Source organism: Sorex araneus, chromosome 4 (assembly GCF_027595985.1).
Source record: "Sorex araneus isolate mSorAra2 chromosome 4, mSorAra2.pri, whole genome shotgun sequence".
In the NCBI taxonomy this organism is placed as follows: Eukaryota; Metazoa; Chordata; class Mammalia; order Eulipotyphla; family Soricidae; genus Sorex; species Sorex araneus.
In genome coordinates, this window is record NC_073305.1 from 5480723 (window position 1) to 5507168 (window position 26446).

At 50.6% G+C, this 26446-nt stretch overlaps 1 protein-coding gene across 3 annotated transcripts in view; it reads left to right on the top strand.

Annotated features, from left to right (window-relative positions):
* Positions 1 to 26446, top strand: part of GRM7 (glutamate metabotropic receptor 7) — an 862221-nt gene that overhangs the window by 695400 nt on the left and 140375 nt on the right. For all 3 annotated transcript variants that reach the window (XM_055136460.1, XM_055136457.1, XM_055136459.1), the window contains exon 8: positions 18297 to 19232. In XM_055136460.1, the coding sequence (XP_054992435.1) occupies positions 18297 to 19232 (936 nt within the window). The remainder of the gene's footprint in view (positions 1 to 18296; positions 19233 to 26446) is intronic.

Sequence of the window (26446 nt, forward strand, 5' to 3'; positions counted from 1 at the left end):
TAAATCCCTGCCAAGTGCACCTGGACCCATGAATTAACACTGACCTTGAGTCAGTCCTGTTTGCCACAGAGACGGGTATAGAGAAGCCTGGTGTAAATTCTCTCCTAGCAGACACGTTGTTTTCTCTAGCCTAGTTTTCCCATAGACTATGGATGGTTGGTCCAAGCAAAGAGTCTATTCCGGTCCCTGCTTTAATATGTCGTGTTTCTGCCTTAATGAACCAAAACAAAGAATTGGCAACCAGTCCATTAATCATTTGCATGCAAATGCCTCTTTCATTGTGACTTAATAATCCATTGAAGATCATCCTCCCAGGCCTTCTGAGTAACTCTGAGGGAAGGGTGGAAGGTGTGGGGAGAAGCAGCTTTGTGTCATCTGCGAAGGGGCAGGAGGGACAGGACCCTGACACCAAAAAAGTCTCACTCTCAGAGTCCTGGGGCATCCAGGAGACATAACTAGGGAAGGGAGGGCTCAGCCTGTGTCGAATTGTCTGTGAAGAGTCCTTGAGTGGGACAGGGGCCCTTCTCTGTGCAGCCCCTGCAGGGGAAGGTCTTTGTTGGTTGGTTTTAGGACCACCCATGGCGGTGCTCATGGCTTACTCTTGGCTCTGTGCTCAGGGATCACTCCTGGTAGGGCTCAGAAAACATAGACTGTTCTGGGAAATGAGCCCAGGTGGGCCACATGCAAGGAAGGCTCACTGTCCTATCTCTCCCGCCCCAACACTCTCAGCAGATCCAGGGACATGCTCCGACGCTGTCCCCTAACTCCATGTCCCTGCTTTCCTTGGGGAGGACCAGATGTGATCTTTGAGCCCACGAATGTGTGTATTCTTCAGATCTCAAGTTTTATTTCTGCGCAGTCTGTTTGGTTTGCTTTGGGGACCACAGCCAGCAGTGCTCGGGGCTTGCTCCTGATTCTGCTCAGGGATCACACCTGGCAGAGCTCAGGGGAGCATGTGTGGTGTCTGGGGTAAAACGACGTTGGCTAGCATGCAAGATAGGGCTGTAGCCCTGGACTATCTTTCTGGCCCCTGAATTTTCTTACAGAGAGAGCTGATCCTGTTCCTGCACTAAAGCCTCCTCAGGCCACTCCCATCTCACATGGACCCTGGAGAGCAGGGCTCCCGGCTCGCTCGGTGCCCCGACAGGCATTTAACAAACACACGGCACGACCGCTGTGGGCCGGCCTCGCACCACGGGCTGGCGGCCAATGAGGCTGACTTGGTCCGTGTAGCCAGGGGACGTGCAGTCGAGCAGAGAAGACCTTGCCTGGGTGTCATCCAAGTGACAGGAAGTTGCCCGCTCCCCTGAGGAGTCCCTGGTGGCCATATGCCACAGGGGACGCTGGGGGAAGTCCAGGGGCTGGGAGCCCCTTTGCCCCGGAAGTGCTTTGCTCCAGAGCCTGGGTTCTGCATGCAGCTGGTCCTGCTCCTCCTCTGGGTTCTGCCACCACCTGCCCACGGAGGGGTTGGGGTTGGGTGTCCCTGGCCCCCAGGCCCCTCTCAATGCAGCAGTGAGCTATAGAGGGTGGTCAGGAGGGGCAGCAGGAAATGCAGATACTCGGTCTGCAGTGCTCACTCAGCGCGTGTCCACAGGCTCACTTATCCCGGGGTGGTCCTGTGAGTAACGAGGAAAGGCCCAGAGGAGCTGGAGTTGGAAGCGGTGTGGTGTGCAGCCCCCCCACCCCCTTCTCCATAGCGGGCCCTGGAGTGGCCCACGGTCTCCTTACTCTCTTTGCCACTTCCGGCGGGTTCCCCACGGCCTCCTTCTAAGCAGCTCCCAGACGGGGCAGTCGCCGGATGTTCATTTCTGCTCCGGTTTGCAAGTACCTGACGGTGCTCTGACTGGAAGATGAAGCACGCACACACACACACACACACACACACATGCACACACACGCACACGCATACACATACGTGAGCTCATCTTAGTGGTGTTCATCCCAGCACTTGGATGGCAGAGACTCGTCTAAGCCGGGACCAGCCTGTCAGGTGGACACTGTTGCGTGTGGCCATCAGGCTGGGGACACGCACACACTCTCAGACACAGAATGTCAGGCACTGCTCTAGCTGCGTGGACAGCACCGGGCTTGCCCTAGGGGAGGACAGACCAAGTCCAGTACTGTCTCAGGGACAGACAGAGATCAGGCATGACTCCCTGGGGGCCGCTCTGAGGGCTTTTTCCAGGGAGGGGTTCAGAACCACTTCCTCGAGGGGGCGGCCCAGGGGTGACCGGGAGGAGCAGAAGCCACTCTGGGCTAGAGGTATAGAAATCACCCACCAGAGGGCCCAGAACGTGCTGGAAGGACTTAGCAGTGGCGGGAGAGCCTTGGAAGAGAGCTCGGGGGCTCAGGCCTGCTGGGGAAGGCCCCAGAGCTGGGGTGGGTGGTCCAGAGCTCGGGGACTCTGCGGTGTGGAGGGGGCTGGAGGGGAGACCCGCGGCTTGCTCGGGCTGGGGGCCGTGAGGCACATCGAGTGTAGTGTCAGGGCTGGCAGCACGATGTGGGGAATGTGTTGGAGGTGCAGACGAGGAAAGGACTGGCCCCGAGATGCCTCCAGGATTCTGACTCCAAACGGGGAGCAGAGATGCTGTGCAGAGGGCACGATCAGGTGCGTGTTTGCAAATTCAGCAATAGATTTTTTTTTTCAATGGATGTGTGTGTCGTTAGCGGGTTGGGTTGGGCAGCGCAATGGGGCCTCCAAGTGGGTTGTGGGGTTCCCTGAGCTGACCAGCCATTGAAGGCAAGGGCCCGGGGACATGGTGCCAGGGACACCCGGGGCCCTGCGGGGGTGCTGGGGGCCTCTGAGGTGGCAGCTGGCAATGGGGGCAGCACGTGGCCTTGGAAAGGGACCTGGGGTCGGCTGTGTGCTCAGGAGGTGCCTTTCCTGCTCTGCCATCTTCCACCCCGCGTGGTGCATTTGAACCTGTCAGCAGAAAACTGTATTTGCAACTCAGAAAGCAGGTGGGGGAAGGGAGGGAGGGAGACTCGACCTCCATGTTTTCAGCCTCTCCCCAGGAGTGTCTGAAGCTCTTTCCACCAACCTCGGGGCTCGGTGCTCTGCACCAACTCCACCTCGGGTCCTGAAAGCTTTAGTGACAGTGTTAAGACACCCTCTTAGTGACAAGCAAATGGCGCTGGTTGGTCACCGGCTTCACTTGTGCTATGCGGAACTTTCTGAGGGGACTGCGGTTTGCAGTGACCTCCTGGGCAGAGGCAAGTCATCCCCCCCCCCCCAAGGCAGTTCGAGCATAGTCCTGGGGCCTGGACGAGGGTCCAGGCTTCACCCCGTGCTAGAGGAAGGGCTTGACTCATGTTGGCATAAGGCACGTGCAGGGAGGCTGGGGAGGGTCTGGCTCCTGTGGGAGGGGAGGAGATCCCAGCCGAGGTGGAGGTGAGGCACCGCGAGACTCAGACAAGCTCTTGACTCTCTGTTTGCACATCGAGACAGTAACCCCAAAGCGAAGCAGACCTGCTTGGTGACAGGAAGAGACAGGCTCCTGAACAATCTTCCGGGGGTGTGCACACTCCGGCGGTGAGAGTGAAAGAATCCTGGACAAGGCAGAACTCGGCGATCTCCTCTCTGCCCCTTCAAGAGAAGAGAGCTCATTCTCCTCCGGCTCCTTCTCCTCCGGCTCTTCTGTAGCTCGTCCTCCCCTCTCATGGCCCAGAGCTGAGGCCCTGGGTAAGGGCCTCCCTCTGAAGACACAGAATCAGTCTTTTATGATTGGTGATTACACCCTCGATGTTCTTATTTTATTTTCCTTTTCATACTTTTCCCCTGGTGGAAAAATGAAAATGAGCATCAGCAAGAAAATGAGTGAGGATGTTTTCACCAGTCCATTAAAACACGCAGCAGAAACAGCTCATGACACTTGCTTCCAGGGGAGCTGGTGGCAGCCCGGAGGGAAGCTGTGGCAAGGCATGGGGGAACCCTGCCAACTTATGGGGTCAAAGTTCTAAGTACTTAGCTAAAGTACTCTGCAAGTACCATGCAGTTATGTGGCTTGATAGCCACCGAGCTGGGAAGGGAAAGATCTTGGACTCAGACTCATGGGTTAAGACAGTCCAAAGCAGCAAACTTCCGGTGATAAAAGAATTGTAGCTGTGCCCAGGGATCAAATGTTAACCAAAGTTAATCATGTAGGTTATTTTGCAATACATACAAATACGGCATCACTATGCACCACACCTGAAATTAATGTTAACCTCAGTTCCACCCACATTTGAATCGGAGGTTCATTGCTTTTGTGGTTGGAATACCACCGGGATGGAATGTAGATAGAAGGACCATCAACTCAGAGGCCTCAAATCCAAGGCCGGGTTATCTCGTTCAGTGAGTACAGGTGAGAATTCTTTCCTGGGATGGTTTGACATAGGGATATTTCAATATTTAATTCCTGGCCGAGGGGGCATCTTTGAAAATTGATTGAAAATGCTACTTTTGAGAGGTTGTTGCCAAGTGAAATGTTTGCTGATTAAGTTTTAGGTCCAAAGAGTTTTTTTGTTTGTTTGTTTGTTTAGTTTGGGGGCCTTAGCTCAGAAATCCCCCTTGGATTCTCTTAGCTCTACACTTGGAGGTCGCTCTCAGTAATGCTCAGGGGCAATGCCATGCTAGGGAAGGAATCTTTGCAAATCCTGAAAAATCTGCACCCAGCTCATTGAACTGTCGTTTCTCTGGCCCCTAGTCTGAAGGTTGTTTTTCACTCCTACTGCTCTCTATTGAGGTAGTATGATTGACAACAGTTAATGACAATTCCAAGCTTGCCTCCTTCCCACACCACAGCTGCCACCAGAATGCCTGTTTCCCTCGTCAAGGTCCCAGAGCTTCCTTCTACCTCACCCACATGTCCCAGAAACTCGGGTTTTGTGAGTAAGAATATTAACTCGGTATTAAAACAGCAAATGTGGCCAATGTCTCCAACATGGATATATTTCTGGCCATTAGAGAATTCCATATTCATCCTAGTTGGGGGCCAAGAGAGGGGCAGAGCAGAGAGCAAAATAATAACAGTTCCAACAACGAGAAGTAGCACAGTATTACACCCAGCTTGTTTATCTGACCCTGGCCCCAGCTAATTTTGTCTCCTTCTCATATATTTAATAAGAGAATTAGGGGTTTGTGTATTTCAGTGAATTGCATTGCCTAAATGTTATTGATATTGTCTGGGCATTAAACTATTATCATTTTCAAGCTCTGGATTAAGAAACTAATTACAAGGCTTTAACAGTTAAATCCCAGCTGCCAAATCTTATGACTATTGTAGTGGTGTCTATAAGGCTGAATAATTGTTTGAACTGTTGACATGGTAACAGTTTCTGCAAAAGCAATCTGTAAGGTTGCATTCCATCTCGAAGCAGCCCTCAAGAATTGTGCACTGATATGGCCATTGAAATCGGGGGGTGGGGGGAAGCTTGTGATTAAAAGCGCGACCAGCAAAGTGGTTAATTTTCCTGTGAGAAGATGTCAATTAACTCTAATAGAATTATTTTGGTGCTGATTTTGTTTAATCAAACATCACAAAATAATTGAGCTCCGAACAAATGACTTATTATAGAAATGTGCAGGTTGGCAAGAAAGATGGGAGAGAGTGCATTTGAATAATGCATCTATATATTAGCAGTTGCTTTTTCCATTAAAACGAGCAATTACCAAGAGGGCTGGTGTTCTGGTGCCCATAGGCTGTGGATGTCATCTAAGACCAAGTCAGCTGCCTGCCTGGGAGTCTCGGAGATTTAAAGAGCAGGCAGGGAAACGGAACTTCTTGTTTATCACCTATCAAGTCTGGAGAAGAATACAATTCAAAGTGTATGCCTTGCATTTATTCACAGAATCCCCTCCTCTCTCTCTTATCTCTCTCTCTCTCTCTCTCTCTCTCTCTCTCTCACACACACACACACACACACACACACATACACACACACACTACCCCTGTCTCCGGGGGCTCTGGAAGCATCTTTAAGAAAATAATTCAACCCACTAGTTCAGTCCTCTGGCTGCATGGGGAGCTTATATGACCTGATGAGTTCCAAGCTCCACCCCTGACCACTCCAGTCACAACTCTCCTGGCGGGGGCTAAGCCTGGAACTGTTACAAATTCTTTCTAAGCATCCTGGGAACAAGCCCTTGATGGGAAGTCAGCAACCACTCCCCAGGAATGCTTCTGAACCCCTCTTCAAAGGAAGCTAACTGTGACCATGGGGAGATGGTGGGAGCACGTATGATTTGCACAGATGGATGGGAATGTGTTTGATTTGCACAGCTCAGGTGGGTCTCCTGGGAGTGTCAGTTGGTTTCGTGTTCTCTGGCCCAGGATCGTGGACTAGGGGGCTTCGACAACAGAAATGCATTTTCTCAGTCTAAGAGTCTGCATGTTCCAGTTCAAGGTGCTGTTGGGTTGGTTTCTGCCGTGACCTCTCCCTGGCTGCCTTCTGGCCATGAACTTGAATGACCTTGGCTCATGAGCTCACACTCCAGGCCTGTCTTGTCTTCCTTGGACACAACTCATCCTCTTTGAATAGGGTTACATCTGAGCCCTCCTTCACCGCCCCCCCCAGTAATCTTCCTGAAGTCCCTATCGTCAAAGATGGACATCTTGGGGGCTGCTCATTAGCATAGGAAACACAGTCTAGTCCCTGAGATCCAGTCATAAGCTTGACTCTCAATCCCGAGTGAGAAATTAATGTGAGGAGTAGGCGCAGTCAGGAAAGTTCTGGAAAGTTCTGGAAGCACCAGCCCCTCCTTCCTGGGTCCTTTCTTGCCTACTTGAACCCAGAAGAGGAAATCCATCTCGAAGCAATGTGTGTGTTGCCTACATCCCGTGAACAGTATGTGGGTCAGGAAGCCTGAGTTTGGGAGGGGAGGGAGATCTGGCTGCCACAGCTGTCACCCCATAGATGGCCAGGGTTGACTCGGCTGATCTGACTGTCTAGGTGGGCGCCTCCTTCTTCCCCCACCTGCAACTGTGTGGCCCCATAGCGTTTCCCGAATAGAGACCAGCTGCTCTTTGGTCAAGGGTCTAGGAGCAGCTGTGCCCCCCATCCTGAACCTCCAGACGAGCTCTCAAGAAGCGCAGGCCTACTCAACACCTTTATTGCAAACCACAACACCTAATCAGAGAGAGAGAACGAAAGGGAAGACCCTGCCATAGTGGCAGTGTGGGGTGGGGGGAGACGGGACTGGGGAGGGTGGGAGGGATGCTGGGTTTACGGGTGGTGGAGAATGGGCACTGGTGAAGGGATGGGTTATCAAACTTTGTATGGGGGAAACATGAGCACAAAAATGTATAAATCTGTAACTGTACCCTCACGTTGACTCACTAATTAAAAATAAACTAATAAAATAAAAAAATTTAAAAAAATTTAAAAAAAAATAAAATAAAAATAAATAAAAGCACCATTAAAAAAAAAAAAAAAAGAAGCGCAGGCCTCAGCTCAGCACCTGTGCAGGCTCAGCGCCGTTTTCCAGGGAGTCACCCACGGTGTGTCTGGAGACCCCACGTTCACTTGCCATGAGCCCACCGGACAGGCCACGCCTTCTGCTGGCAGCGCTCGTGGTTCTCAGGTCTCAAGTCCTGACCCACCGACGCGTGCCCTGTCGGTCACGTGACCTGCTCTTTCAAGCCGAGATTGGACCGAGCCAACTTCCTCCTTTCTCGCTGAGAGATGCATCCGCAGCCACGCTCCACCAGCCCCACAGAAGAGTGTGTGGGTCATCACGCCTACCCCGGGCCCCGCTTCCTCCCCCTGCATGCTTGAGAGCTGCGCCCACCCAGTGCCCAGGGCCGGCCTCTCTCTGCCCCTGCCATCTGAGTGTGGTGCCCAGGCCAGCGCCAGCCCCAGGGCCTGTTCCAGATGCGTCGTCCTGCCCACCAGGACTCAGAGCCCGCATTCTAACACAAGGGCGGAGGCTGCCATGCCAGGCTGAAGGGGCGGACCCCACACAGCGAGTGCCTCAAGGCTCCCCCTGTCTCTGCCCGCCCCGGGACCACTGAGGAGGCAGCCCCTCCCCACTACAGTCTTTCCCGCCATTCTTGCGTGGCTTTTGCTTTCCTGCTTGGCCCTTGTCACATACACATTTCCCCGGGGGGGTCCTTATCTTGCTGTGTTTTTATCCTCCACTCTAAGCTCCTTGAGGCCAGGAGCCCACCCGCCTGCTCCCATCGTGAGACTCTCCCATGGCCCTGGGAAATGACCAGGCAGCAGTCAGTGTGGAAGGGTCAGTACGCAAAGGCCAGGCCTGGGTCTCGCTTTCACATCTTCCTTCTTCCCGCTCTGCTTGGCTCTCAAGTGTGGCCTCATCACGCCGTGCAGCACGTTTGTGCATCTTTGCTCTTGCTCAGCTGCTCCCTCTGCCCCACGCTTCCCCATCTTGTACCACCAAAACACCCAGAAACACGCTCCGGGGCTCTGCCACCAGATCCCTCAAAGGCAGCTGCAGAACCCACGGGTCCACTCCAGGTTTCAAATGATCGTGGGCTTCCTGTGCCAGTTTCCACCATGTGGGGCTGGAGAGACAGTACAGGGGTGTAGGGTGCTTGCCTTTCACACGCCTGACCGGGGTTTCATACCCAGCACCCCAGATGATCCCCTAGCCCGCTAGGCGTGATCCTGGGGCACAGAGCCAGGAGTAAACCTTGAGCAATGCCAGGTGTGGCCCCCAAAACAAAAACAAAACAAAAACAAAAAAATCCCACCATGCTTTCAACTCCTGTGGAAGGGAAAGGAACAAGTGTTTCTCCTCTCTGGGCTGTCACAGCTCAGCACGTGCCTGGAGTGCCCCTGGATGTCCTGAAAGGAAGTGCCCCTGGGTGTCCTAAAAGGAAGTGCCCCTGGGTGTCCTAAAAGGAAGTGCCCCTGGGTGTCCTAAAAGGAGGTGCCCCTGGGTGTCCTGAAAAATGATAAGATGGGAGAAAGACACGTGGATGTCACGATGGTGGTTTAAGGCACCCCCCGTCCTCCTTGCATCCACGCGACAGTGTTGGCTGCATTCTCCTGGGGCCTGGGGGTCCCCTGAGGATGGTGCGCTCTTTCCTTCCTGTCCTGTCCCCCTGCTGGTCTTCAGGCAGTCCTGAAAAGAGGAATTGAATCAAATTAGCACTTCATGCGCCCTACTTTCCAAAGATAACCTCCTGCTCGGTGTAAAAATAAACAGATCAGCTGTCTGACTCCGTGCAGGCAGCTCCCATGGACTTCCAGACTGGTGGCTCAGAACCACAGAAGGGGTCTTTCCCGGCTCCGGGCCAACCGTCCCCACCCCAGTGCCCCATTCTCCTTGTCTGGCCTGTCCACTTCCTGGGGTTTTCACGCTGTCTCCTCACCAGGGCAAGGGAGCTCTCTGGGACGCATGTCCACCCAAGAGTCCTTGTCCTACCTCTTGGTCACCTCCCAAGGGCCCCACTACCATGCCATTCCCCCCCCCAGCCATGCTTCAGTGTTAGGAATTTGAGGGACACACAGTCCCTGGCACATACTCTGTGGGCTAGAGGCGTTTCTCTATGCGCTAGTTAGAAGACAAAAACAAAAGTGCATGTCAGTCAAACTTCTCAGGCCATTGCATAGACTTTTGTTTATTTGGGGCCACACCCAGCAATGCTCAGAGCTTATTCCTGGTTCTCTGCTCGGGGATCACTCCTGGCAAGGCTGGGGGGACCCTAGATGCTGGGAATCAAACCTGGGATGGTCATGAGCAAGGCAAGTGCCCTCCCTGCTGTACTATCGCTCCGGCCCCTCGACAGGCCCCATTTGATAGTGCTAGAACCCTTGTGCTTCACGCAGAGGCAGGAAGTCCCCCAGAAACCCCCTGAAATCCTGCTCATACTCTGAACTGTGCCACCAGATGCAGTTTTAGGACTTTCTGAGACACTGCAAGTCACAGCAGCCCAAGGAAGGAAAACTTCTGGAGGCAATGCTCGGACCCCCGAGTGTAGGGAACCGTCACTGACCGCTGGGACCTCTGAGTGCCGGGAACCAATCACTGCTCCACACGGCCTTGCCAGCCAACTGCTCGTCTGTGCTGATCGATGCCACAGGTGGGGAGAGCAGGGTCCGTATGGGACCAGAGAGTAAGCTCCACACAGGCTCTGCCTGCAGGAGCTCTTGGTTCCATCCCTGACACCACACAGCCTTGAGCAGTCCTAGAGCACTGGGCTAGGAGTAGCTGTGCCTGTGCACCTCCAGGTGTGGGCGCCAAACACAAAAGAACATTAAATAGGAAAAGAAGGGCCAGAGAGAGAGAGTACAAACACGTAAGTCACCTCACAAATGGCCAATCACGGGTCAGTCCCTGAAGCCACCTGGTCCCCTGAGCACAGGCTAGGAGTAAGGCCTGAACATTTACAAAGGAAGAAAGAAAAGGGATGCTCCATCGTGTATACAAATCAGTCCTGAGCCTTGGCTGATGCCCAGAATCCTTTGCGGTACCTCTGCTCCCTCTGGGGGTTGCAGCCATGGTTAGGGGCTGTCGTGGGCAGCACAGGGGAGGGGAAGGTCGTGTCCAGGGATGATGTTGTGGCACAAGGATCCGTGGGAATGAGAGGTGGAATCCTCACCCACATCTTTCGTGAAATCAGCTTTATTTTCCCAGTTCGGGAAAGGGGTTCTGAGGCTTAGATAAATGAGAGGAGGGAGGAAAAGAACAACAGTGGAAACACAGCAGGGAAGTCAAACGTTCTGGTCTCAGAAGCCAGTGGACTGAGGAACACTCTTCCCCACTCACCTGGCGGGTGAATGAGTGAAAAGCAATTTGCAAGTTGTCTGTAGTGCGAAAGCCCAAGATGAGTGGCCGAGCCAGTTAGGAGGGAAGGTTCAGCAGCGGGGATAGAAGACACTGTTATTCCTGCTCGTGTAGTTGATTTTATTCAAAACAGCAGACTCAGGGCACCAAGTCTAGGAAGAGTAAAGAGCATCCAAGGGCACTCGGCGAAGGTCCCTCCCCCCTAAGGACTTTTGCCTGCATGCCTCATTCAAGGAGTTTTCCAGGGGGTGGGGGGGGCTGGGGGGAGACTCTGGCCCAAGTCCCAAAGAATCGTAGACTCTATGGGTAATTTCACAGAAGCACAGAGGCCCAGGTTTCAACGTGGAAGGGAAAGAGAATAATATGCAGAGCACGGACATCTCAGGCAAGGGAGAAGCATGTGTCCAGCCCTGGAGAGGTTGGGCTGATGGTGGTGGGTGGGCTTTTGAGCAAGCTGGTGAATGTGTCCAGCCCTGGAGAGGTTGGGCTGATGGTGGTGGGTGGGCTTTGAGCAAGCTGGTGATGACTTTGGAGAAAAGCAGGGCAAGGAAATAGCTGGTGCAAATGGGGAACCCTAAGGCCCTACAGGGGGATTCTGCAGGTAGAGTAAAGGGTTCCTGGGGGGCGGGAAGGGGAGGGGAAGGCAGACGAAGCTGCAGAGGGGGGAGTCGACTCGACAGTGGAAGGACTTTGGGGGTCCTTCCAGTGTGTCTGCTGAACACTGTCTGAGTAGATGGGGAACCCACTCAAATTCCAAGGGGACATTCTGACAGTTTCAAGACTAGGAAGGGCCACGCGTGGTTCCAGTGGGCCTGAGAGCATTTGCTCTCCACCTGGGGCACCCCCACACGGACTGGAAGGGGAGACCCGAACAGAGAGTGTGAGGCGGACTCAGCCATGTTGACGTGGACAGTGACGTCCAGGACCAAGAATGGAGGAAGAACAGAGAGTAGCGGAGGTGCAAAGAACATAGGAAGTACAAAGAGGACAGAAAGTGCAGAGAGCACAGGAAGTGCAGAGAGCACAGGAAGTGCAGAGAGCACAGGAAGTGCAGAGAGCACACAGGAAGTGCAGAGAGCACAGGAAGTGCAGAGAGCACAGGAAGTGCAGAGTGCACAGGAAGTGCAGAGAGCACAGGAAGTGCAGAGCGCACAGGAAGTGCAGAGAGCACAGGAAGTGCAGAGAGCACACAGGAAGTGCAGAGAACACAGGAAGTGCAGAGCGCACAGGAAGTGCAGAGAGCACACAGGAAGTGCAGAGCGCACAGGAAGTGCAGAGAGCACATAGGAAGTGCAGAGCACACAGGAAGTGCAGAGAGAACACAGGAAGTGCAGAGAGCACACTGGAAGTGCAGAGAGCACAGGAAGTGCAGAGAGCACAGGAAGTGCAGAGAGCACACAGGAAGTGCAGAGAACACAGGAAGTGCAGAGCGCACAGGAAGTGCAGAGAGCACACAGGAAGTGCAGAGCGCACAGGAAGTGCAGAGAGCACATAGGAAGTGCAGAGCACACAGGAAGTGCAGAGAGAACACAGGAAGTGCAGAGAGCACACTGGAAGTGCAGAGAGCACAGGAAGTGCAGAGAGCACACAGGAAGTGCAGAGAGCACACAGGAAGTGCAGAGCGCACAGGAAGTGCAGAGAGCACACAGGAAGTGCAGAGAACACAGGAAGTGCAGAGAGCACATAGGAAGTGCAGAGCACACAGGAAGTGCAGAGAGCACACAGGAAGTGCAGAGCGCACAGGAAGTGCAGAGAGCACAGGAAGTGCAGAGAGCACACAGGAAGTGCAGAGAGCACATAGGAAGTGCAGAGAGCCCTCCAAGACTGACTCTCCTTGGTGCCCCTCCGTGAGGAATCCATCGTTTGTTTCCCACCCTGCACTGCAGTCCTTCCAATTTATTTCATTTATTTATTTTATTGAATCACCGTGAGCTACAGTTACAAAACTTTCAAGTTTGAGTTCCAGTCATACAATGATCGAACACCCATCCCTCCAGCAGTGCACATTTTCCACCACCAATGTCCCCAGTATCCCCCCGCCATCCCTCCCTGCCCCCCTACTTCTGTGCAGACAATTTCCCTCTTGCTCTCTCTCTACTTATGGGCACTGTGGTTTGCAATACAGATAGTGAGAGGCCATTATGTTTGGTCCTTTATCTACTTTCAAGTGCTCCCAATTTAACTCCTTTTCTTCCCTCATAAATGCCAGAGCCATTTCCACTTCAGAACTGATTCGAGGCATGTAGATCTGCAACCACTGGATTTCCTAAATAGCAGAAAGATTTCTTTCTCCATCCCAGCTCTGTGGGGACCTGGGCTCAGCCTAGCTCAGCCTTGTCTGCAGAGCACGTGTGGAGCCTCTGAACAGGATGGCATCATTGTGGGGTCGAGAGAGACCCATGTAGGATTCAGACACACGCCTGTAACTGACCCTGGTTCTACCACTGGCACCCCATGGCACCCTGAGCATCACAGGGTGAATCCCCGGGGGGCCCAAGCCACACCAGGTGGCTCAGAAAATCCCTGGCATTGCAGGGTCCGAGAAGCACCACATCCTTGGTCCTCTGCATTTACCTGCCAGACGGGATGGCTGAGGATGACTGGGAGGGCACCTCCGGGCTTTCTGGGGCCATTTAAGAGGTCCTTCACCCTCGAATCAGTGTCCTTACCTTGCCCACCAGAGGCTTTGCAGGCAAGGGAAGTGTTGGCTCACTCCATGAGTGCTGGTGTTGATCCAAGTGTTGATTGGACTCGTGCCCATCTGCGTGATCCTTCTTTGATTCTTCACTCCTAAAAGGATAGACTTGGTACCTGGGAAATTCTCCAACAAAGTTTGATTTTGGTGCCTGATTTCTAAAACGGGTGGTTCCTGTAACTACAGTCTGGGAATCACTAGGGTGCGAATTAAGGAGAGTTTTTATTATATTAGAACATCCCCGACACATAGCATTACATTGTGGTCCTGTTTGCTGTCTGGGGTTAACAAATAGAGGTTCGGTTTTTGAATCCATATTGGGGTCCTGGGGAACCCTTCAGGATCCGTTGCTTGTTACTCTTCCCCTACCCACACACCTGGATGCAACCCCATAATCAAACCGTAACTCCTTGCTCTGGTTACAAGTTCTTGCAGATTCAAAATCCTGGGCATTTTCCTGAAAATGCTTTTTCCATAAATTAAACAGGGCAAAAGTATTTTAATGAATAAATGGCATTTTAATAAGAAAGCTCTTTTAAAATCAGCTCATTCTGTTAAGGTTTTAATAAGTAAAAATAATGTTACAGAAAATTATTCACGAATCGCACCGACCAGGCTGGTCTACAGAAATATGGAGTAGTTAAAAAATACTGCAGCGGGGAAAATGCTTTGGAAATATAGAGATGGAATTTTACCAGGGGAATGTCCTGGACCTTGCAGCTAGATGGCCTTGTGCAGAAAAAGGAACAGATCTCTAGGTATAAGTGGGGCTCCCAGTGATGATAAAACGTTCTCTCTGGTTTCAGCGCTTGGCAGGAAGACAGCTTCTCATTTGGTTTGATTTTAAACCGCCAGAAATGCTAGGGGCTATGCATTCCTGGGAGTAGAACTCTCTCCTAGCACTGGTGCCCAGGTTATGCCAGACACCGGCATTACGTAGTGTGCAGGCTATGCCAGATATGTCCAAATACAACCACTGAAGTACTTGAACTCGCACACGCTTCTTCTCTTCTTTGCTGTTTGTCTCAGCAAAAATTGAGGATTAGCAGCTGAATCTCTGACGTGCTCCTCCTCTTTCCTGAGCATGTGGAGGGAGACTAGAACACTAGAACAAGCGTTTTTGATTCTACTTGGGGTGTCATCCACCCCCTTGCAGTGCTCGGGCTTTGTGCTCAGAGGAACCGGAGGTGCTAGAAATGCAGTCGGGAGCTGGCGTGGCCACCTGCAAGGCCAGTTCCTGCCCTGGGCCCATCCATGTCTGATACAGAAGTTCTGTTTCCCTCTGGAGCCTCCTACTGTCCTGAAAATGATTTGAATCCTTGGTGCATTGTCTAAAAGTCTCAGGAGGTCTACCTGCCTGGATTGGCAGCCCAAGGCAGAAAGACCCTGTGTTCGAGGTTGAACCTGTGACAAAGTAAGCGCCCAGAAAGTGTCTGTGGTCTCAGCTGGCTAGAGCACCAAGCCTTGGTGAGTGACAGACACGGTTCTGTGCTGTCCTACACACACTTTGGTTCTTTTATTTATTTATGTTCTCTGGATGTCGAGATTGCAGAATGGCTGCGGCTGCACCAGCCATCAGTTCTGCTCTCTTCCAAATCACGAAGCTGGTGATAGCGTGCTCTGGCTCCAGTGTGCCTTTCACTTCTCACTGTATCAAGGAGTTACCTCAAATTCCACTGCATGCTTGTGTTTATATTCATATTTATATTCATTTCTGGAAATATCCAGCTTTCTTTTTCCCAATCCATTGTTCCATATACCCACACCATGAGGACCCTGCCCCATATTTGGTGGTAACCCTGATAAAGAGCTGCTGTGCCCCAGCCATGAGCTGGCATTGCCATGACCCTTTCTCATCTACTGAGCCGAATATCCATTGACCATAAACCTTGGATGCCTCTTGGAATTTAGAACTATCTTCTCTGGAAGACAGAGGCAAGCACCCAAGCCACTTTTCCTCATGTTGACTCAGGATCCCCGGCTTCCTAAAACAGTTGGTGTAGAGTCCAGAGCATGCTTTAAAACTGCGTTCCACCCAGCCTTCTGCCCCAGCGAATTGACACCCTATTTAATTCCTTTATAGTTGTAACTGATTATCTTTCCTGTACGTCGGTGCCAGCGGCATTTACAGTGGACTGTTTCTTCCTCTGGAGGCAGGCGTAGGATTTGTATGGATGGGCACGGAGAGTCACAAATCATGCATTGCTTTAACAAAATTCTCACTTGCTGCTGCTGTTAAAGGCTACTTGGCACCTTCATGGAAGACAGATTATATTTTCAATAATGATTTTTGTTTGCAAAGCAAGTAAATTAAACTTTTGTTCATTTGGAGCAAGAGACAACTTTGTTGGTTTAATATATACAATTAAATTGAGCTGAGATCTACTTTAAATGAAAATTGAAAACAAATTAAGTAATCAGTCAATGTAATGTTTGTCGTTACCGCTCTTGTATGTATTTGGATAACTCAAGAAAAAAAGCAGTTTAGCATTGCTGGGCATTTTATTTTATTCCAAGGGGGAAACACAGTGAGCTGGCACCATTGGAAATTGGTGATAAAGTATTACATGCAGTGTTTATTTGTCTTCATATTTGTATGAGCTCTATGTCAATCCCCATAGATCAAGTTAATCATAAGGCATTTCAGTACCCACTTGTGTTGGGATCAGGCAATCTTGGGTTGACATAATGTAATTATTTGTAGAGCTTTTTCCTTTTGGCTAATCTTTCTTAGTGACCATGGGTAGTATCTTTCATTTGACATGTAGAAACATTCGTATTGATAAACAGCATGTTTTGTAGATTCAAATTTTTGGAAATGTGACATTTGCAAAGCTAATGGCTATTTTTTTTCCCTCTCTTATGGCAAACCAATTCCCTCTCTCGATGGCTCTAGTATCATCGGTGCCACTGACTTTCTGCCTAACCAAGAGTGGTGTCGGGAATGAAATAACCATATTTTATATTTGCGTAGATTGTAACAGAGCTGCCTTGGGTTTCACTCCCGAACAAATGAGTCTGCACAGCTCATTGGCAGAATCCTGGATCTCTGGTTCAAGTTGAAATTCGGTCGCTGGGAGGCGATACTGCCTTCCTGAAACTCTGTCCCTCTGTGGCTTTGTTTCAGAGTTCGCTGCACAGGATTGAGATTTTGAATGTCGTTCTTATGCAAATTGACAGAAGTGTCACCCCATGCTATATATTGCATCCTATTTTAACATAGCTCTAAAATTCACTGAGCAATAAATTAGTTTCTCCTCTCTTATCTCCTAAAATTATGCATCAAATATGTCTCAGATTTTCCATTATCTTTTAAACCTAATTTTTGGGTCCAACTGTATTAAAATTTCAATTAAGTATGTATGGAAGTTTCTTCACTGGAATTCTCCATATTAATTTGCCAACTTAGTACATCTTTTGCAGCTTGTAGATACCAAAGTTACTGATTCGTGTTGTTTACATTCCTTGGTTACAAATAACAAATAGGATTCCAATCATCTCATCATACTGGACTTTCCTGACTTACAATAGTCACAGCCTAGGGCACTGTCTTCTGGAATGGCTGTATCCAGGAGTTCAAGAAAACTCATCATAATCTTTCTCTTCACCTCCCCACCATACCTTCAATAACAAGGACTTTTGGGTGATATGTAATGAATTCAGTGAACTTGCCTTCAGGATTTCTCCGTGAACAGCCCAGAGAATGTGAATGCAGGGTCGAATATTCTCTTGCCTGTATGAGACCATGCATGCATGTGATCCCCACAACCATTCCACACTCCAGGTGTAGCTTCAGCACCACAGACATTAGTGATGCTAATGCCATAATACAACGTGTCTTTAAGCACCCCAATTTAAAAGTGCAGCACTGTACCCCCAGGTGTGTGACCCCAGTCACTGCAGCAAAGCCAAAGGGAGCAGAATTATGGGGGAAATGAGTAAATCTTTCATGAGGTGGAGGGGATTTGAGCCACTCTGGGTACTTAGGCTACTCCTGGCTGTTTGCTTGGGGACCAGGTAGTGCCAGGATCCAAGGCAACGTCTTGCACGCAGAGTCTATGCCCGGCTCTGCAAGCATTTCTCCAGCCCCTCTGAGGAAAACAATTATTTTCTGAGCAAAAGCAGCAGGAAAGCTTAGCAAAGCCCAGAGAAGGTGACCAGCACGGCCATTCCAGCCAGACTCAAAGACCCCTAGTGGGGAAGATGAGTGCAACTTTACACACGATGGGTTTTGGTGGTGGCGGTGGTGGTGGTTTTATGCTAGGTTGGAATATTGACACTTTGTCCTCTGAAGAAGCACATATTAGCATGTCTGAATTTATCTCATCATCAGAATCCTAGGGGTCCCTTGTCAAAAATAAAGAGAGCCGGAGGTCCCTTTTAAAAGGATATTCTTATCTAGGAGGTCTGGGATGGGAGTGAATGATATGATTTTATTTTTATTTATGTATATATGTATTTAGAGGGGGCCTTTGGGGGGTCACACCCAACAAATGCTCAGGGGTTACTCACAGACTCACTCACTCACTCACTCACTCACTCACTCACTCACTCACTCACTCACTCACTCACTCAGGAATTACTCCCGGCAGTGTTCAGGGGACCCTATGGGATGCTGGGGATCGAACCCGAGTCAACTGCGTGCAAGGCTAACGCCCTTCCTGCTATACTAACAGTTTTAGCACCCACCCCAGTCAGACTGACAGTGAAGGGGGCAGAATCAGCGCTTGACCTACCTCGGTCCCCACTTCCTTCCCCTGCTCTGGCCTTGGGAGGGGCTGCGGAGACTGGGTGGTGGTGGTGGTGGTGGTGGTTTTCCTGTTCTCCCCAGGAATAATCGGTGGCTCCTTTCCTCCTCCCCTGCTGCAGATCGAGGACATGCAGTGGGGCAGAGGCGTGCGGGAGATCCCCGCGTCGGTGTGCACGCTGCCCTGCAAGCCGGGCCAGAGGAAGAAGACGCAGAAGAGCGCGCCCTGCTGCTGGTCCTGTGAGCCCTGCGAGGGCTACCAGTACCAGCTGGACGAGATGACCTGCCAGCACTGCCCCTACGACCAGCGGCCCAACGAGAACCGGACGGGCTGCCAGGACATCCCCATCATCAAGCTGGAGTGGCACTCGCCCTGGGCCGTCATCCCCGTCTTCCTGGCCATGCTGGGCATCATCGCCACCATCTTCGTCATGGCCACTTTCATCCGCTACAACGACACGCCCATCGTGCGCGCCTCGGGCCGCGAGCTGAGCTACGTGCTCCTGACGGGCATCTTCCTCTGCTACATCATCACCTTCCTGATGATCGCCAAGCCCGACGTGGCCGTGTGCTCCTTCCGCCGGGTGTTCCTGGGCCTGGGCATGTGCATCAGTTACGCCGCCCTCTTGACCAAAACCAACCGGATCTACCGCATCTTCGAGCAGGGCAAGAAATCGGTGACGGCCCCCAGACTCATCAGCCCCACGTCCCAGCTGGCCATCACCTCCAGCTTAATATCCGTCCAGCTTTTAGGCGTGTTCATTTGGTTCGGCGTCGACCCACCCAACATCATCATAGACTATGATGAGCATAAGACCATGAACCCAGAGCTGGCCAGGGGGGTTCTCAAATGTGACATCACAGATCTGCAAATCATCTGTTCCCTGGGCTATAGCATTCTGCTCATGGTCACATGCACTGTGTACGCCATCAAGACCCGGGGTGTCCCAGAGAATTTTAACGAAGCCAAACCCATTGGATTCACTATGTACACCACGTGTATAGTGTGGCTTGCCTTCATCCCCATTTTTTTTGGCACTGCTCAGTCTGCAGAAAAGGTAAGTGAAACTGTGCACTGCGTCATGCGTTTTACAAACAGGTTTTGGTCCGTGATGTCGCAAATCCAGTTGGGCGTGTAGACTGAGAGATCATATGTATGCAGTGTGGCACCCTCCGGCATGGAGGAATTTTTGAGCTGAGGCTTGGATGTTGCAGGCGGCTAAAACTTGCATTAATCCCACTGGAAACCAAACTGAGGTAGCTCTTCCAAGCTAAGGTGTTGTTGCATCACTCAATGTCACAAGGGATTAGGCCATATAAAATTAACAAGTCTAAATTAAACCTTCCCCCCCTATTCTCTTACACAATCCTTTGGGCAGGAAAGGTGGGCTGAGCCTAGTGCAGGAACTAGGCAGCTTATTAAAAGTGTCCCGTTGTATATAATAAACACACATCCATGAACTCATGTCTGCCAGAAACTCAAGCAAGACATGGGTGATATGGAAAGAATTTCGATCTTCCAGAGGTGAAGATTCAAGATCTTTAATGTGTGGATCCTAGAGGTTGTGATAAGAGCGCGTGCTCCGCTCTTAGCTCTGCGGGTCTATAAATCTAGAGACTCGGGGACACCTCACATGTGTTGGTACTTATTGTAGATGGTGGGATCTTAATACAGGTCTGATGATGCATGAAAATTAGACAATACTAAGGTGTGGATTCCACCTGTGATTGGTTCATACACATCTGACATCTATATTCACCCATCTGTCTGTGGTTCTCTAGATGCACTAATGGGGTGAGCCTATTACATTGCTTTTCACAAGCTATAGAGTCCTTCACTTGATAGAGGCAGCAGCTCTGACAGCAAGGTGCTGCTAAGCCAGAATCAAGGTCTGGAGTCCTAATGGGAGTGTTCTATAGGAGAGAGCCTGTTAGAAGTCAATTGGAAGTTGTTACATTGGGGATCAGGTGTGATTCCAGGTTAGTTTGGAGAAGTCTCTTCAATATTTGGGGATTTGGTGCCCTGCCTGAAGATGCAAAGATGAAATATGAATATCTTTTTTTTTTTTGCTTTTTGGGTCACACCCAGCGATGCTCAGGGGTTACTCCTGGTTCTGCACTCAGGAATTACTCCTGGAAGTGCTTGGGGGACCATATGGGATGCCGGGGATCGAACCCGGGTCGGCCGCGTGCAAGGCAAACGCCCTACCCGCTGTGCTATCGCTCCGGCCCTGAAATATGAATATCTTGACACGTATAAATTTATTCCGGGAATTGGCTGAATATAATTTTATGACATTTGGCTAGTTTTCCATCTGAAAAGAAAGCTTTCATTGAAATGGTTTTCTTCAGAAGCTCCACCTTTGGATTTTGCTTGTCAAAAATGGTGACACTCTCCTGAAACCACAGTTTAGAATTCAAAAAACAAGGACTTAATGGCTCCCGATAATGGATCGAGTCTTACAGTGTCTTGCGGCAAGTTTTTCTAAAATATTTGCCCAACGAATGAGCATAGCATGTTTCCAACAGCAAGTTTCAAATTTATAATGCATGTTTACTGTCTGTGAAACCAACTCGAATTTCCTTTTATTGCTTCTATCCATCCTTGGGCCAAGGGAATAGTAAAGTGTGAGTTAGGGCTATGAGATGCCAGGGAGACAAAGGAGGAAAATCCCCTAATATATGCAGGTGAGTTGACAGCCATTAAAGTTTTTATGGCGCATGGTGAGCATGATCAAAGCCTCTGAAGATAATTATTTTGTTATTAGAACAAGTACAATTCCCCAATAAAAGGAAGCTACAAACACTAAGCCCCTTGCCTGTAAATTTATTTTTGCAGAATTATGAAAGGCATCATTGTGGCTGCTTTATAGATGTGCCTTGCAATGATGGGGATTTGATAAGATACCCCTCTGCTATTTCATTTTGCTTTTCTAGCCCTTTCTGGGATGATTGTGGATTTTCCCAATGGGGTCAGGGATACAATTCACTCATTTAAAAAGCCAAAAATGAGACACATTTCCAGGAACTGAATACAGCGAGTCTAGTTCTAGTAGGCGCTGTGGGTAGAGCTGGAGCAGACGGAAATGAAGCTGTCTTTGAGCAGCGTGGTTCTTATCCCAGAGTTTGGAACACACATAGTTCCCGGGATGTACTCTCACCGAGTTATGTCTGCACCGCTGATTGGCACGATGAAGGACCCGGGGTTGCCAAATGGGAACTGTGGATTGTTATGTGAAAATGCACAAGCCCTAATGGTAGGCATATGGGCAGAAAAGAATGAGGGATCAATATTTTACTTACACAAAACAATGGGATTTAAATTGTGGAAGGTGGCGAGTTGCCAAAGGCAACAAAGATCACGGCGAAGCTCATCGCTGCCAAGCCGAGGGCCGCTGAGCCCGGGTCCCTCTGTCCTTATTTAGATTCACCATTTTAAGTGTTTCAAGTGGAAGAATTCCATTGTATCAGGAAATAAAAAAAAATTAGGCAGCACGTTCAGCAATAATAACTATTTACTGTTTCAGGAAATTGAATTCATTTTTATGATGCCAGGGATATCTCTGTAAAATTTCTCATCCATTGAGTTCATTAACACCACATAAACTAGGAGACACGTTTTTCTATTTCCTTACAAAATATAATCCCTGCAAAGAGTCATTTCTGCCTTCAGGGGGGGCGGGTGCAGGTTGTTACTGCGCTCTGGTCTCATTATGGCTGCGGGGGGACCTGGGCAAAGTGCACAGGAGAGACCCCAGGCGGCTGTCAGGAATTTTACCTGGGTGATTGTGACGGCGGTGTCACTGTGGGGAAACGCTGCCAAGGCCACGCGTGGCACTATTCCACGGAATGCCATTCCCATCGATTGGAAACTCTGCTGCATTTGTATGAACGACAGAGGCTCGGCTTGAGGATGTGTGATTGTGTGCAGGGACTTGCCTGCAGCCTCGCAGGGAAGCGAGGCTCAGCTAGGGAGCGTGCAGGTTACCTTGCTAATGAGTCCTCCTGAAAAATGCTGTTTGTCAGGAGTATTTTATAAAACCAATTGTCTGGAAAGCTTCCTTGGTAAGGTTATCATCATCATCATCATCATTTCTGGGGTTGGGGGAAGCCTCTCTATGCTCAGGACCTCCTCCTAGCACAGTATTATTCCTTAGCCCTGGACAGGGTTGCAAGCTGTGTGTTAGCTCTGCAAATACAAATTAGGATCAGAGGATTAGGAGCTGAGGTCTGAGGTCTTTGCTCGGTGAATATGTCACAGAGGATGTGAGAGCCAGAAAGCGCGGACACAAAGGCATTTCTGCTCAGAGGAAGCTGCTGAAAATGAGTCCAGGCTAAAAGGAAGGATTTTGCTTTTGCTTCTCCGATGGCACCGGGGGGTCGTGCCCTCTTCTGCAATTCAGAGCAAATGAGCAGGAAGTCCAGATAGAATCCTTTGAAGAGTTTACCACGAAAGAACAGAATGAGAGGGCTTCCGTTGGCTATCCAGAGCCAGTACAGGGTCTGAAACTTAGTGATAGTGAAGTTGACCTTGATTGCCCCCAGATAATTTAAAATATATTGTTGCAAAACTCCCAACTGGATCAGTAGAGCTAGGATGGGGGCCAGAATTCTAGATTCTTGAACAAGCATGTTGGGGAAATGCCAACTGAAACTCAGAATGCTTCTTGAAGCTGCCTGAACATTTTCTTTCTCATCCACAGAGAACATTCTATAAATAATGTCCTGAATTTCTAATTTCAGAGCCTTTGGGAATAAATTAATTCTTATCTCAAATAAGTGGGATTTCAAGAGGCCCAGGGACCAGGAGATCAGAGAAGCATCATTTAGAGTCGAAGATCCTGCTAGAATCAGGAGGACTAATGAGGTGGCAGTTGTAAGGTTTGGGCAAGACACTCTTAGAACCAGAACCGAGGCCCTGCCCGGAGCAGCAGGGATGGCTGGGAGGCGGGAGGTGGGAATCACACAGGGTATTTCTGGAGGGACTGGGGTTATAGGTCACAACCTGTATATCTCCCATAGCTAGGGACTGGTTGCCTAGAATCTGAATGCAAAGCAAAGCCAGCCTAGGACTAAAATTAAGGATCAAAAATATATGCCAAGCAAGCGGTGTTCCATCCCTCAGGCCAGAGACAGGCATTGCTCATCCATTTGGACATGCTGTCTCCAACCCAGGGGTGGTCCTGAACACCCCGCCCCACGCCAGGGTCTTTGGGCAGTTCTTCCCTGTCCGGAAGGACTCTGCCATCCTGATTCAGAACCAGCTTTCCCAGAGACCTGGCATATCTTTCCCCACCTGCCTGTTTGCTGTCATGCGTGGTTGTGATTGGATCCTCTGTGTCAAGGTGAGGACTATCCAGGGGAGAGAGGGGCTTCATCGGCCTTTAATTGGTCTCTGGTTACTCTTTTCTCTCTCAACTCACCATGTACATGCCCAGCACCATCAGTGCCAGAGGCTGGAGAGAGAGTACAGGCATAAGGCACTTGCCTAGCACAAGGCTGACCCAGGTTCTACCCCTGGTACTCTATTGGGTCCCCAAGCACCACCAGGAGTGATGCTTGAGTGCAAGCCAAGAGTACGACCTGAGAATCACTCAGTATCGCTCCCAAACCAAAAACAATATCCCGGAGAGAGAGACAGAGACAGAGAGAAACAGTGGGGATAAAGAGAAAGTTATCAGACTCCGTTCTCCCAGGGAATAAAAATATTCTGGTTTATATTTCTGTGCTACTTGATTTGATTAAAAGAATCTCCCCATAATCTGGAGCGATTAAAGCAAAAACCAGAACAGACTGAAGGCGCTCTGCTCTCTTGAAGCCAAGGGACGGGGGAGATCCCGCCCACCCCGCAGTGCCCGGAGCTGGGCCTGGCAGCTCACCTCGAGTGGCACAGAGGTGCAGGGGCACTGCAGACATGGCACCAGGAAGCATCCCACACCCACGTGTGCACCCCGACACCTCCTAGGCAAGCAGCTCCACGTGGGAAGGAGCTGTGGGGATTCCCTGTGCTGGGGGGTAAGAGAGCCCGTGTTCACGCACCCTGCAGCCCAGTGGCCCCGTGTGAAACCGTGTAAAGGAGGGTTTGACACCCATGTAGCCCTTGCCAGGAGCCGCTTCTGTTCTGAGTGGTTTATTGTAGGCCAAGAGCTGTGACTTGCAGCCCTGTTCTTCTGCCCCGGGACGGAACATTCCATCCTGCACACAGGATGCCCTTGGGTGGCCCCCACTCCCTGCTGCCCCTCCACTTCCAGGCGTGGAGGGGAGGGTGGCGTGGAGAGTGGCAGAGACACGGGGTGAGAGCTGGTGCTGTGGGCACAGTCGCCCTAAAGCCGCAGAGACCCACACGCGTTTCTGAGTGACAGGGGATCGGGAGTGGGAATCGCAGGGTCCCCTAGAGGACGGGCCGGGGTACAGGGCAGGAGCCTTGTTTAAGAGTTGCTGAGCTCGAGGGAGGGAAGGTTGTCTCGGTCCAAGCAAGCAAAGCCTGGCGGGCCAGCGATGGGCACAGGCTAGAGAGCAGCACCTGCTGTTTGAACAACGGAAGATGCCCGTGGCTGAGGCCCGCCTGCCCCGGGGGTCCCGTCGTTTTGTTATTGGAACAGAGATACACAGAGACTTCTCTTTGGCCATCTTGCAAGACGCATTGCCCACGCTTCTGTCACTTGTCAAACAGCAACTGAATGAGGAAAGAGAAGGGATACGAATGCCTACTTCCCAGAGAGAAGCGCTGCCCAGTTTACCCGCCTCCTGGGCGCACACACACACTCACACACACACACACACTCACACACACACACTCTCACACACTCACACACACACACGTACACTCACACACACAAATGATGTCAGAGGGAAGCCCTTGCTGTGTATTCAAGCCCAGGGGGGCAGACGGTGGGCAGCTGGAAGGGGCTGGTCTTGCGTCTGCAGCCGAGTCCGTCAGTGTGGTTTCAGGAGCACAGGGACTGGCCTCCTTGTGCTTCCTGCTCTGCTCAGGGGATGTGAAGCTTCTCCCCTAACGACCCTCTGAGCCCAGCCGTTGGCAGTGCCACGCTCGGGCAGTGGCTGGAGCCCACGAGGTCTTTGCTTCCCCCCTTTGTGGTGCATCAGCCCCTTTCTGTCTGGGCGCTGACAGAAATGAGCCTGCTGACAGGCGGGCAGCGAAAGCCTCGCTTTGGGGTCCTGCGAATCCCATGTTCTATCCTCATACCCACCCTGCTAGGATTCCTCTCCAGGGCCAGCTGCCCTCTCCACTCCTGCCCGCAATCTTGTCTGCTGTCCAGGGTTCCAGAGAATCACTGTTCACCCAATGGGCTCCTTAACTTCTTTTACCTAGAGAAAAGAAGAGCAAAAGACAGAGTCTCCCTCGGGTATATAGTTACCCCCACTTCCAGGCTTTGAAGACATGAGATCTTTAAGTTACTGAGCCCCAGGATATAAGAGCCCACCGTATCAGCTGACAGAGAAGGATCTAGAAACACTTGAGACCCCACTCACTGAGGCTGAGAGTGGCAAAGATGGAGCCATTGCTTTGGACAGGGGAGATCTCTGAAACATTCCAACATGCACCCCCGTTCTCCTCTCAGTATGCCTCCCCTCTCCTTACCCAGGCAATGTGTCCAAAGGCTTAGGCGAGACTGTGGGGAGAGTAGCTTTATTATACTCTCAACTGCCAACCCAAATGTCCATCTACAGATAAACAGTTAAATTAGGGATGTGTCCATTAAATGGACCATAAAGGGCTGTTGACACGTCCCAAGCATAGCTAGATTCCCAACACTGTCATGACAAGTGAAGAAATACAGACAGGAGGGAGTATGTATATAGGATTCTATTTCTATCAAGAAAATTTAATTCAAATTAATCAAAAGTGACAGCAAACAGCTCAGCTATATGCCAGGGATGAATGAAGGGGCTGGGAATGACAAGGGAAGAAAAGGACATTTGGAGAGGGATGTACGGGCTAATTCTCTTGGTTCTGGTGATGGTTTCCCAGTATAGATGATGTCAGAATTGATCAAAGTAGACCCTTCAAACATGTCAATTAGGCTTCAATAAAGCTGTAGAAACTTCCTTTGCTTAAGAAGCCTTCGCTTCCTCTCTTATTGACCCATTTTCTTGAAATGTAACCATTCAGTCATTTGCTTTTTGGTTTTGGGGTCACACTAATGGTGTGGCTCAGTAGGAGCCGCTTGTACTTCATCATCATTGTTGCAACACCTGAGCATCCGTGCACCACAGGCCCTGTCCTGTCTCCCCATGTGCTCCGACAGCT